Genomic DNA, 13521 nt, shown 5'->3' with positions numbered 1-13521 from the left:
ACTCATTCACCTATTTTGGTCATAATCCATCCACAACTTTTTGAAATACGGTGCAATACCATCCTTTTTGGCCCCATCTATCAATGGTGAAGAATCACTTTAAAATTATTGGATCCGATAAAGTATTAATATTCCCTCCTGGTGAATTAATATTCCTGAAGGAATATTTGGGGGACAGAGCAGACAGAACAGGAGGTGCAAAGCTGGAGAGGAGTCTGTAGAAGACAGAAAGACCACCAACCTGCCTGCGGTGAATGAGTGAAAGACCCTCAGAATCAGCTTCATCATGGGAGATACCAATGACTTTTCCCTCACCTCACCCAGCTGTCCAGAGTTAATGTTACAAAGCTTTGGTTTCTACAGCGTGGAGCCGAGCTAGGTGTGACACAGGAGTACCAGCCCAGAGGGGAGAGCAGTATTCCATTGAGCTGCGGATTAAAGCTTTGTACATGGTGAGGCGCTCAGAAGTTCCCAGAAAGGACTTCACACGACGGAGGATGCCCAATCAGCGACTGGCTTTGGAGGCCAGCTTGGAAATGTTGTTTTCCCAGGAAAGATCATGGCAGATAGCGAGACCCAAAAGCTTGAGTGACAGAACTTCTTGGAGAGGATTGTTCAGAAAGTAGATGGAGGCTTTTCCAGACGGTCTTTTCGGAGAGACAGTGAGATTTGTCAGGATTCAATGGCATTGTTCCACTTCTTCGACCAGTGATTTTATCCAGGTCCAGGTCTCAAGAGAGTGAAGAAGCTGCTGCCTGCCGATGTGAGGGATGAGATATGACGCGGCAGAGGGTAGAGTCATCACCAAAAAGATAGAGGATTTTCCAGGAGAGATCATTAACGAGGACCGGAAAAAGCACAGGGCCCAGAACACTGCCTTGAGGAACTCTAGCCTGGACAGGAAGAGGAGATGAGAGAATTCCATTAAGAGCCACACGTTGATTACAACAGGAGGGGAAGTCGGCAAGCCATATGTGGAGGTTTCCATGGATACCATAGGAGGAGAGTTTGGTGAGCAGAGCTGGGTGCCAGACCATATCGAAGGCACGAGATATGGTCAAGGGAGACAGCTCTGATTTCCTGTTTGGCATCGAGGACCTCCATCCATTGTTGAGACAGCAGGAGCAGAATGACCTGGTTTGAATCCAAATTGATGATCAGAGATCAAGCCACTGGAGAAGAGGAAGGATTTGATATCCGAAGCAATGATGGATTCCATGATTTTGCTGATAATTGGGGGAAGGCTGATTGGTCCTGTAGTTGCAAGGATCTGTTTTTGCACCTTTTTGTGTAAAGCAGTAATGTCAGCTGATTTCCAAGCAGATGGCAGATGACCTTCATTAAAAGAGAGGGTGAAGAGAACAGAGAGGGTGTGAAAGAGCAGCAGGGCAGGATTTTAGGACCAGTGGGCTGATCTCGTCTGGTCCGTTTGTTTCAAGTGGAGGTTTGTTGTTTAAACTATGATGGAACTGTATATGAAACCACTGAATATTTTTGTTACAAGTGCAAAGAGAACTGAAAGTCAGGAATTAACCAAAGATGACAGCTGAAATTAATCCAAGCAACGACAGTTTCAGTTACCAACAATTGTTGGGCAAGAAGTGATCCAAATATAAGTATTGGATAGTGATAAATAATAGTAATTTTAAAAGGAGGTTGGAATAAGGGTAAGTTTTTCCAAGTGAAGCAATGAATGAATGATCGTTTTAAGACCATTTTCCCTGCTAGAGCGGGGGTTAGCCTATTCCAAGTGAAGCAATAATACAAGATATCCTGAAAACGTGTATATGATGTTATTATGAGAGAATGAAAATGAGCGGCTAGCCAGGGAGAGCATTTGCCAATTTTAGCAAGCAGAATGGCAAGAGGGAAAAAAAAGTATAGCAAGTATTTGAGAAAGTATTTGGAAAAAGTTCAGAAAGTACTTGTGTCAGGTTACAAATAAACACCAATTGTTTGGAATGTTCATGGAGGAGAGAAATGGAAACAGAATCAAAGGTGACGCAACCTCCCACCCGCAACCTCCGCTCTGCTGGTACCAACCTCCTGACCCCCCTCCATGCGGACCAAATTCAGATCCTGGGGGGACAGGGCCTTCTCCATCGCTGCTCCCACCCTCTAGAACTCACTACAAGTCAGACCATCAGACTCCTTCTCACTCACCACATTCAAAACATCACTCAAGACCCACCTGTTCAACACTGCATTCAACATTTAACCCACAGCATTTAACCCCTGACTATCTCTTCTCCTTCTCCTTCCTTTTGCTTTGATTATTTACCTATTGATTTTTGTCTTTTTGCACTTGTTTTTTTGTATTGTCAAAGCGTCTTTGGGCTTCTTGAAAAGCGCTATATAAAATAAATGTATTATTATTATTATTAAAGGAGAGAGTTTCTTGCTGAAGTGTTGAATATCAAGAGTTAATGTTACATGCATGTCAAATGCTCCAGATTATGAAGGTTTATAAGCAGAGGAAAGGTAAATTTAATAAATTAATGATTGGAAAGATTATTTCAAAATCAATACCAGTCTCTCATATCGTGGGGTATTAGCGAGCTCCAGGGGAGGACCGTGAACATGTGGGACGTAGGGTGCATTACCGCAGGTGAATAATTTTGTGTGAAGACAGACATTTACCATAAAATGCCGTACAATCAGCGTGTAATCTAAGATGGATAAACAGTCGACAAAATCTAAATCTATACTACAAGGTGTTTGTCACCATTTTATCGCAGATGGCCAAGCGAATCTTCGGCAAACTTTTAGAGGTTCATCAGTGAGTGTCGGAGAGCATTTTAGGTAAAAACAATTGATAATAAAAGTTGGATTTTTATTATTATTAACTTGTTTAATATTATATACATATACCAATAAAAGGCAAAAATATCTATCTGTCCATTCCTCTCTCCTCTCTCCCTGCATTCTATGCATGGCCACATGCAAAGTTACAAACTCCAAGTACGAATACAACTTTGTGTGTGGGGGGAGGGGGGGGGGGGTAACATATACTCTATGTAAATGTGTACATGCGCCACCTGGTGGTGATGGCAGAGGGTATTAAAATTTCCTTTTTTTTAACCTGCGAAAGGCTGAGCTTAAAGCACTCTTTGCAATTTAGGCTGGGCCAAATCGGAGGTGATTTTCCTAATTCAATGTAATTTACCTAAAAGTTGTGAGTGAGTATCAGGAACAAAATCATGAAAAAAAAATTCAAAAATATTGACGTTTTACGGTCAGACAGCCCGTTACCATAGCAACAGTTACAGACGACTCAAAAAATGCCTAAATTGACGATTTCTCAAGCTGTGTTTGACCCCCAGAGTTGATTCTGGTACCAAAAGATGCAGAATTGAAAGCCAAGGATGATTGGATAGCTTAACAATGTCTGTGACACAATTCAATACCACTTTTATCCAAAAAACGGATTTTTGTCTGAAATTTCAAGCATATTTATGGGAAAAAATTGAAAATTTTGCTTTTTAATCATAGGATAACCATTAATCAGATTAAATTTACTTTAAATTGTCTTTTACAACCTTGTATTGTCCAGTTTTTATAACTGTTATAACGTTGTTTAAATTTGGCCATCTTCATTTCAATAAAAAAAAGTTAACAAAAGCAGCTTACAATCATTAATTTTAATGCCTGCTTTCGGTTGTTACTGTAACCATTCATCAGGGCTTTCAAGGCGCTCTTGCACACATCAAGGATAGGCGCTCTTGTCTTCGATACAACGGCAGTGAACTCTGGGGTCAAGAGTGGAGTCGTAGTAAGACTGGAGACTGAGTTTGGCAGGAGTCTTCTGCAACTGGCGTGTCGGCACCACATCCACGAATTGGTTGGAGGGGCGTCTTGCTCAATAGTGTATGGCCCCACCACAGGACCTAATGAACAGCTGTTCAAGCGACTGCTCAACACTTGGAGTGAATTGGACCAGGGCAACTACACATTGGTCGAGGTGTCTGCTCAACAGAGAGAGCTGGCTGGCCATGTACATGCCACCATCACCTTCCTTCAGACGTGGATGGACAATAGCACAAAGGAGACTCTTCGACACGACTACCTGGAGCTGGCACACCTCACACTGCTGTTTCTTGGATGGACTGTCCCTGATGGTATGAGGACCATCACTATCAAAGCTCCTGGGGCATTCCACCACGCCCGTTGGATGAGCAAGACTTTATACACTATAAAGGTGGCACTCTTCCGTTGGCAGCTGGGAGATATCTACACACCCGAAGAGCTGGAAGACATAACCAGTCTCGCTGCATTCATGTCAGTCTTCTACACTAAAGCGTGGTTGACATGTACCAGTGCTGCAGATGCACCATCTAACGACATGTACCTGATGAAGAACCTCCTCAAGGCTGAGGCCAGTATCGCAAAGAATCCAACAAAGTGGCCTGCCAAATTTCTGTCCTTTGTGACTGTGGCCCGAGAGAAGCTACAAAACCATTTGTGGTACCTCTCAGAGAGATTGGTCTCTTTGGCACTCTTCTCGGACAGAACGTCATCTGACAAGCAGACTATGAGAAGGGCTATGCTCAGGTACCATGGGACTGCACATAACATGATACAGGAGATGCCAGCCTCACAGCAATTGGGGAGTAAAGCCCTCAAATACTTTGTTGGTTACGACTCTTGGAGCATGTTTGAACTCTTGGGTATTGACTCCAGTTTTGTCAAGCTCCCCATTGCACAGTGGCCCACCTCAGACAGCTATCGTCATGGCAAGGAAGTTGTGGCCAAACTCCCAGTTGTCAATGACGCAGCAGAGCGGACACTTGGACTCGCCACAGATTTGAACACTAACAAGGCCCCCAAATCTGAGGCGCAGCTCCAGGCTCTATACAGGGTTGTGAAGGGCGTCAGGGAGAAGCTGCATGGACTGGCAACATCCACTGAGGTTGTGACTAAGAAGTCATTGGCCTCCATTGATTACAATTGGGACTAGGTTTTTTATTTTGTTATCAATGTTCAATGTCAGACCTTAAATTTGAGACAAAAAAGCTTAATCAATGACAAAAGTTAATTTAAAGTACATTTAATTTGACTATAGCTCTGATTAATGATTATCCTATGATTGTTTTTTTTCAAACAAATGCCTTAAATTTGAGATAAAAATGAGTTTTTGGGATAAAAGTTGTATTGAATTGTGTCACAGACATTGTTAAGCTATCCAATCATCCTTGGCTTTCAATTCTGAATCTTTTGGTACCAGAATCAACTCTGGGGGTCACACACAGCCTGAGAAATCATCGATTTTAATAATTTTTTGAGTCGTCTGTAACGGTTGCTATGGTAACGGGCTGTTTTACCGTAAGACGTCAATATTTTTGAAAAAAAATTTCATGGTTTTGTTTCTGTTACCCAGCCACAACTTTTAGGTAAATTACAACCTTGTAGTATGAAAAATTGAAAATCACCCCTGATTTGGCCCAGCCTACTTTGCATGGGTAAATTTGTCCCTTTCCCTTCTTTCCCCCCTCTCCCCCCCTACCCACAAAAGATGTATATGCAGTATATCTCTCTCCCCTCCCCCTGGGTAATGCCAGGTACTTAAGCTAGTACATACGAGTATATACACGTGTGTGTGCGTGTGCGTGTGCGTGTGCGTGTGCATACTGGGTACCCCTGCTCGTCACCGGTAAATGTAAACATGTTGTTTAGGGGCTCTTTAAATGCTTGCTTTTCACAAAAACATTATCCATTGGTGAATCGTCGGATTGTAATCCACATCTTTGTGTAGAAAATGACGGAGTCAATGAGAGCTGAAATTGTCAACTCGGACACGCTTACAGTGCTGACTCTCATTCATAACCTAGTTGGTCATCAAAACCACAAGCGTTTGCAGAGTTGCAAACCAAAACCAGAACCAGTCCTTATATGGTGAGTTGGTCAATTTTGGTATTTCGACAGGATACCACACGCATGGCATGAAAGGAATTTGGAGAATATCAATAAATATTTAATTGACATGCACAAGAGGACTAAACAATCTTTTCATTGAACCGAAGATTATTTGGGAGCTGCATATGCAACCAAGAAGAATGGATAATAAAATATACACAGTGGCACGACTTATTCCTATATCAATCACAACAACGACATAAACTTATCATGATGAAGATAATCATCAATTTAACTTTTTCTTCAGCAATATTCATTGTACACAAGCTTCCTTGTGCGAATAACCATGATAATAAAAATTTAAATCAGAATTGCCACAGGAATATTTGCAGCGAACCCACCAAGCACCCTGCAGACATCATCGCAGTTGTCTCCGATCTCCTGCAGCCATCTCTGAACATTAACAAAAGATTCCGCGCTCGTCACGTCGTACACCACGATGACACCGTGAGTACCACGGTAATAACTGGAAGAAAAAAAAAGAGAAAGAGGAAACCAAATAGTCTTTTCTCTGCTGCCAATTACATTTGCGACAACAAATAAACAATTGAGATGGTGCAAGGAGAGGGTGAGGGAAAAGGATTCCACAAAAATGACAGGGGTCCGTGGAAATTGGGTGTAATGTAAAATGTGACTTTCCTCAGTACCCCTTTCTACAAGCCCTCCTCCCAATCCCCAAATCATCAATCCCCACTCCCAAACTCCAAGTCCCCAACCTTCCCCTCCCAACCCAAATGCTTCGGTCCTGCTCCTGCTCTATACACTCCAAGCCTTCAAACCTCTTCCATCCCCCACATCAACCCAACCTCGCACCCCTCCCCCAAAAGTCCTCAACCCCCTCTCCCCCCCCTCGACAAAGTGTAAACCTCCCCCTCCCAATTCTGTTCATCTTTGCTCTCCCTACCCCTTCTGAGCCCGAACCTCCCTCCCTTGCTCCTCCCCCCCCCCAAAAAAAGCAAAATCGCATTCTTGAATAAATCACACATTCTCACATGAGATATATCGATAGACAGACAATACAAATTTGCACTACACATACATTACACAAAGACCCTCTTACAACAGACAGATATATAGACACAAACAGATTGAAATAATAAATAAAACAAAATAATTATATATATATATATATATATATATATATATATATATATAAATATATGTCAAGTTGTAGATTTGTTATTGCCTAAAGTTCAGTTATAGACGTTGGTTGCTAATGTGTTATGATTTAAATGTTGTTTAAAAATGCTATTTTCATAAAGTTAATAAAGGGTTTTTGCTTCGTTTTAGTTTTGGATGAGGAAAGGCTCGCTGAGGTCATGCTGGACAATTGTATACGTGTGCTTTTTTCGAGGCTAGATAAGGCCGGTCGTAAAACCACGCTCACATGCGCGTGATTTTGTGTAACGCTAGTAGAATGATTAGATTGCAGACATAAACCTATTGTTTTTACCATATATATTTTGTATTAATCACAGCGACGCCTGACTCTGTATAAACATGCTTTGAATTACTCATGTGAACAAACCCATATATTTTATGGTCTTATTTGTTTGGCCAAGCATGCACTCTTCTCTCTGTGAGTTACATTTTCGTCACCTCGGAGCTTTTGAAACTATATCTGGTCCGAATGATAAGGAAGGGCTGACTCCCCCGAATAACAGAGCGGATGACGGTGGGGGCTTGGCCCACCGGGGAGGAACCTCTCCCAGTTTTGTTTGTTCCCTCGGAGATTTCCTGATAAAACGTGTCCCTATATAAATGGACTGGGAATCAATGTGTTTTCAGGAAGGCTTGACTTGGCATGTTCTTGCTGTAGCTTGCTGTAGATGTCTTGTCTCCTCCGGATCTGTATAAGTTGGTTTTAATAAAAAGCTGCGTCATTTTTCAGGCTATTTGTGGACTTCTTTTGCAAACGAAGAGCTGCTTCTTCACATATATATATATATATATATATATATACAGTATATATATATATATATATATATATATATATATATATATATATATATATATATATATATATATATATATATATATATATATATATATATATATATATATATATATATATAGTTGCGGATCTCTCCGTCGGCCTTTTTCCCCTTAAGGAGGGGGGATTAATCCCCTTGTGTATGACTGACCGACGTGAGTCCTGAAGTTGCCCAAGCTCCCTCCGGAGAGGCAGGTGAGCAACCCTGTTCGCGACCGCGGACAAGATGTTAATTGCCGAGCTGATTAGCAGCCGCGCCACGAACCATTAGCAAGTAACTGACCCGATTCTTAACGTTGGCCAAATCGTGCCACAGGTATCCAATGGGGAAATCACTAAAACGAAACGGATGTAAAGGAAAGAAAGGCAAGGTAGGAAGAACAAATATAATTTATTACTAACTATTATGTACAAGACCAAAAGAACCAAGGAGAAGGAAAGATAAGAAAATAATTTACAGAAGGACGGAAGGACCAGACACAGTGCAATTATTAACTTATCTAAACAGGCTTAACTTACTCCCAGAGACAAGACACACAAAACAAACTCACGTACACAAAAGGATGGAATGGCAGGAATTGAAGGTAGGAATGGCTGGAAGCGAAGGGTCCAGGCAGATGGTTCGGGAGGAAGGTCCGGGGCAGATGGTTCAGGCGTTGAGATCCACGCTCGCGGTTCACGCTCCAGGCTCGAGGCGAAAACCCGGCAAAAACGGCTTCGCGTCCCACCGACCGGCAATAGGGCCGAGAGGGTCTCGGCCTATTGCCGCAATACAGGCACCCCCTCACGTCTCTCTTTCAGTCTTGCTGGATCACGCCTCTCGTTCGTGCCTTCTCACCGACCTTGTACCTTCTCTGTCCAACTCTCATGAACCTTCAAGCACCTCCCTCCACAGAACTCTTACTTCAGAACTCCCTCTGCAGAACTGCTCGTGGGGCTCCCTCACTCATCTGAGTGGGGGCTCCCGGCAACGGGTTATATAGGCCACACCCTCTCAAGCCATACCCCTGAGCCTTGGTTGGTCGTTCGGGGCTCCACCCTTCATGATGAGGTGGGGGCCACGCCTTTCTTCTCCGAACCGACTGTGTTTAATGGAGGGCGAATGCAGTTGGCAATCAAGGCTTTGGGAATGGGGGCTTTGGGAATGAAAGGGATTCTACCTTATTTGAATTTGGTGCAATGTAGAGTCAACTAATGGGAAACACAACCTTAAACTAATACACATAATAAAGAAATAACTATTTAGAAGGGTATATGATTTGCTACGTGTATGTATATGGACTAACTAAGAGGACGACCTTTGACCTTTACACACAAAACAGATATTTACAAGTATTCATTACACTCTACAGAGGGTGATATTTACAACAATTCTCAAATCCACAATATATATATATATATATACATACATATATATATATATATATATATATATATATATATATATATATATATATATATATATATATATATATATATACATACATATATATATATATATATATATATATATATATATATACATACATACATACATATATATATATATATATATATATATACATACATACATATATATATATATATATATACATACATATATATATATATATATATATATATACATACATATATATATATATATATATATATATATATATATATATATATATATATATATATATATATATATACCTACAGTGCATTCAGAAAGTATTCAGACCCCTTCACTTTTTTCACATTTAGTTATGTTGCAGCCTTATGCTGAAATCGTTTAAATTCATTTTTTCCCTCATCAATTTACACTCAATACCCCATAATGACAAAGAGAAAACAGAATTTTAGAAAGTTTTGCAAATTTATTAAAAAGAAAAAACTGAAATATCACATTGACATAAGTATTCAGACCCTTTGCTATGACACTTGAAATTTATCTCAGGTGCCTCCCATTTCTCTTGATCATCTTTGAGATGTTTCTACACCTTGATTGGAGTCCACCTGTGGTAAATTCAATCGATTGGACATGATTTGGAAAGGCACACACCTGTCTATATAAGGTCTCACAACTGGCAATGCATATCAGAGCAAAAACCAAGCCATGAGGTCGAAGGAACTGCCTGCAGAGCTCAGAGACAGGATTGTGTCGAGGCACAGATCTGGCGAAGCCTACAAAAATATTTCTGCTGCATTGAAGAAATATTTCTGCTATTTCTGCGCCACTGCATTCCCAAGAGCACAGTGGCCTCCATCTATCTATAATTCCAGTAATCTCTGTGTGTCTGTGTGTTTGTCTGTGACCGCTGTTTCTCGACAACCACGGGTCCGATATACTTGAAACTTGCCAGGTATATTGCTGGGGACCCGAGGATGTGCCTTTTCAAGGTTTCATATTAATCGGACAAGTAGTTACCGAGCTATGGCGATTTCTTTACCAAACTCCGCAAGCCGTTCGCTTTGGACCAAACCATTTCATGTAAATAGAGGGGGGGGATTGTCACCGTACTCGCAAGCCGTTCGCTTTGGACCAAACCATTTCATGTAAATAGAGGGGGGGGGGATTGTCACCGTACTCGCAAGCCGTTCGCTTTGGACCAAACCATTTCATGTAAATAGAGGGGGGGGGTTCTGTGGTCGTTCGCTTTGGCTTTGCGAATGGACCAAACCATTTCATGTAAATAGAGGGGGGGGGGGGGTTCTGTGGTCGTTACTGACACGTGGTTTCAAAGTTTTTTGTTGTTGTTGTTTGCACGCATGTTTTTTTGCACGCACGTACGGGCAAGCACGTACGGGCAAGCACGTACGTGCGGATAAACTTGATTTAAATTTGGAAATTTTTTTTTTTTTTTTTTTTTTGGCAAGGAACGGGCACCCACGTACGGGCACGTCCTAGTAATTCTTAAAGGGAAGAAATTTAGAACAACCAGGACTCTTCCTCGAGCTGGCCGCCCGACCAAACTGAACAATCCGGGGAGAAGGGCCTTGGTAATAGAGGTGACCAGGAACCCGATGGTCACTCTGGCTGAGCTCCAGAGATCCTGTGTGGAGATGGGAGAAATTTCTAGAAGGACAACCATCACTGCAGCACTCCACCGATCTGGGATTTATGGCAGAGTGACCAGACGGAAGCCTCTCCTCAGTGAAAGACACATGAAAGCCCACTTGGAGTTTGCAAAAAAGCACCTAAAGGACACTCGGACTGTGAGAAACGTGTGCTGTTGATGCGTGCACAAATCGTGACGAACGAGGACGAACAAAGGCAGGAGTGACTTTCCATCGGTAAGGTTTCACACACTGTTACTGTGTGTGCTACTGTGTGTGTTTCAACCACTGCTACTGTGTGTGCGTTACTATGTGCGTGCGCGTTACTATGTGCGTGCGCGTTACTATGTGCGTGCGCGTTACTATGTGCGTGCGCGTTACTATGTGCGTGCGCGTTACTATGTGCGTGCGCGTTACTATGCGTGCGCGTTACTATGTGTGTGCGCGTTACTATGTGTGTGTTACTGAAACTGAACGAAACTGTCAGCTGAAGTAGCAAAATAATGCCTGTCACACATAGGCGGATTTGTCGGCGACTACTGGCGACCGAAAAAATCGCCACCATCCGCCGACAATCGTAATGAAACCGTAATGGACGGTCGCCTGTAGTCGTGGTTATCCTCCCCAGGTCGGCTGCAGTCGGCAAGAGTCGCAAAGGGGCCAAAAAGTTTTTTAAATGTTTAAAAACGGCGCGCTCAGTCGCAATGGAAAAAAATCCGCCATGCTGTCGTGATGGAACCGCCATGCTGTCGTCGGTATCCGTAATAAGAGCGTAAAGCGGCCGCAACCCAGTCGCTCATAGTCTTCCGCAATCGCCCCACCAGCTAGCACGGCAGAGATGCGAATGCCATACGGCCTTCCTGCGGCATCTTCCCGACTACGGGCCGACACTGTTGCGGCTGCATATCGACTACAGAAGAACTGCCACGTCTCCCCTGCGGCTATGGGAGACCGACGATGACAGCAGTAGGACTAGTGGCGGCCGAGTTACGGCCATTGGCGACAAAGATACGACTGCCTGGCGACTGCATTACGACATACCACGATTCCATGGCAAGACAGGATGGTGTGAGGGTCTCCGTGGAGTGAGGTCCTGTGGTGCCGACAAGGATATGGCTTTATTGTTTGGACTTGGGACTTTTGGGAACTTTATTTTTGGGACTTTGGTCCTTTGGAAACTTTATTTATGGGACTTGGGACCAGTGGAAATAATTTGTTGGACTTTATTTCCATTCTCTCTCCCTGCAGAAAAGTTTGATTATTACATTACAATGATACATCTTTATTAATTTTCTTATTGTACATCAAACATCTTTATGCTTCATGTCATACATCATTGAAATGAATAAAGTGAAATGTAAAATAGAGAAATAAAGATTTAGAAAGTTGTGTGAATCGTCTCCAATCGCCGGCGGTCTTATTGCAGTCTTGCGGACGTCGGAGTAAACTGCCACCCGGCCCCAATGCAGTCGCCGCGATCCGCCATCGGTCATAATCTAGCCGCCAGACTGTCGCCACGCTGCCGCCGTGCATCCGCAATGCAGTCGTCGTCGATCTTCGACAGTCGCCATCCCACTCGGGGCGTCGTCGCAATGCAGGCGCAATGTGGCCGCCTGCAGTCGCCATACTGCCGCCTGACCATATTTGACCGCCCGACATCGCCAGTAGTCGCCGAAAAATCTTGATCGCCGGCAGTCGCCAAAATATCCACCTATGTGTGACCTAGGCATAATGTCATGGTCTCACACGAATGGCTTATTAAATGGCAGAAGCGTAGCCTGGTACTTCGTAAGCAGTTTGTGAGTGTAACTTCCATGGGATAGGGTGCAACTCCACTGCATCAGAGCCCACTGTACCTGCGATCCATTTTTTAAAATTCCCTCCAGATGATGCACCCAGATTGCGTATATCATATTCCCGCCACGAAGCGCCTCAGTTACCCAGCAACGCCGGGTACTTTTGCTCGTAATTAAATTATCACGTGTTGTTCCCAATAAATAAATAAAAAATGTATAATAAAATAATTATGCAAGAAACTGAGCAACTCCACTTCCCCTGTCATAATACAGTCACGTGAAAAAGTAAGTACACCCCATGTAAAGTTTTGACTTTTTCAACATATTTCAACATCCAGCTATTTGATCTTCATTTCAACAATATTGATAGATAAAGGTGATATAATATAACAAATATCATGAAACATTTACATTTTGTCGTCCATTGTATAATTTAAATAAACATAAATGCAAATTTCGCATGTGGAAAAAGTAAGTACACCCCTACATTTATCACTACTTCAAATACCTAAAATTAGAATCAGGTGCACCAGCTCAGGTGCACATGATTAGAACATCGTTAGAGAAGATCTTGGAGGAACCTGTCTTATTTAACCCTCAGACATTTAGATGGGTTTGCTCTTTGTTGTTGAAGTGTGCGGCGTCACCATGCCTAGATCAAAAAAGCTCTCTGAGGCCTTCAGAAAGAAGGTTACAGATGCCTACGAGTCTGGGAAGGGATTTAAAAAGATATCCAAACAATTTGAAATCAATCAATCGACTGTCCGGAAGATCATCTAC

At 42.6% G+C, this 13521-nt stretch overlaps 1 protein-coding gene across 1 annotated transcript in view; it reads right to left on the bottom strand.

Annotated features, from left to right (window-relative positions):
* LOC137417397 (ras-related protein Rab-35) overlaps nt 1-13521 on the bottom strand; it is an 80634-nt gene that overhangs the window by 6401 nt on the left and 60712 nt on the right. Inside the window, exon 4 of the mRNA XM_068103298.2 lies at nt 6255-6379. Within this exon, the coding sequence (XP_067959399.1) occupies nt 6255-6379 (125 nt within the window). The remainder of the gene's footprint in view (nt 1-6254; nt 6380-13521) is intronic.

Source organism: Myxine glutinosa, chromosome 3 (genome assembly GCF_964187855.1).
Source record: "Myxine glutinosa chromosome 3, kmMyxGlut1.1, whole genome shotgun sequence".
In the NCBI taxonomy this organism is placed as follows: domain Eukaryota; kingdom Metazoa; phylum Chordata; class Myxini; order Myxiniformes; family Myxinidae; genus Myxine; species Myxine glutinosa.
This window is presented reverse-complemented; position numbering and strand designations above follow the sequence as displayed.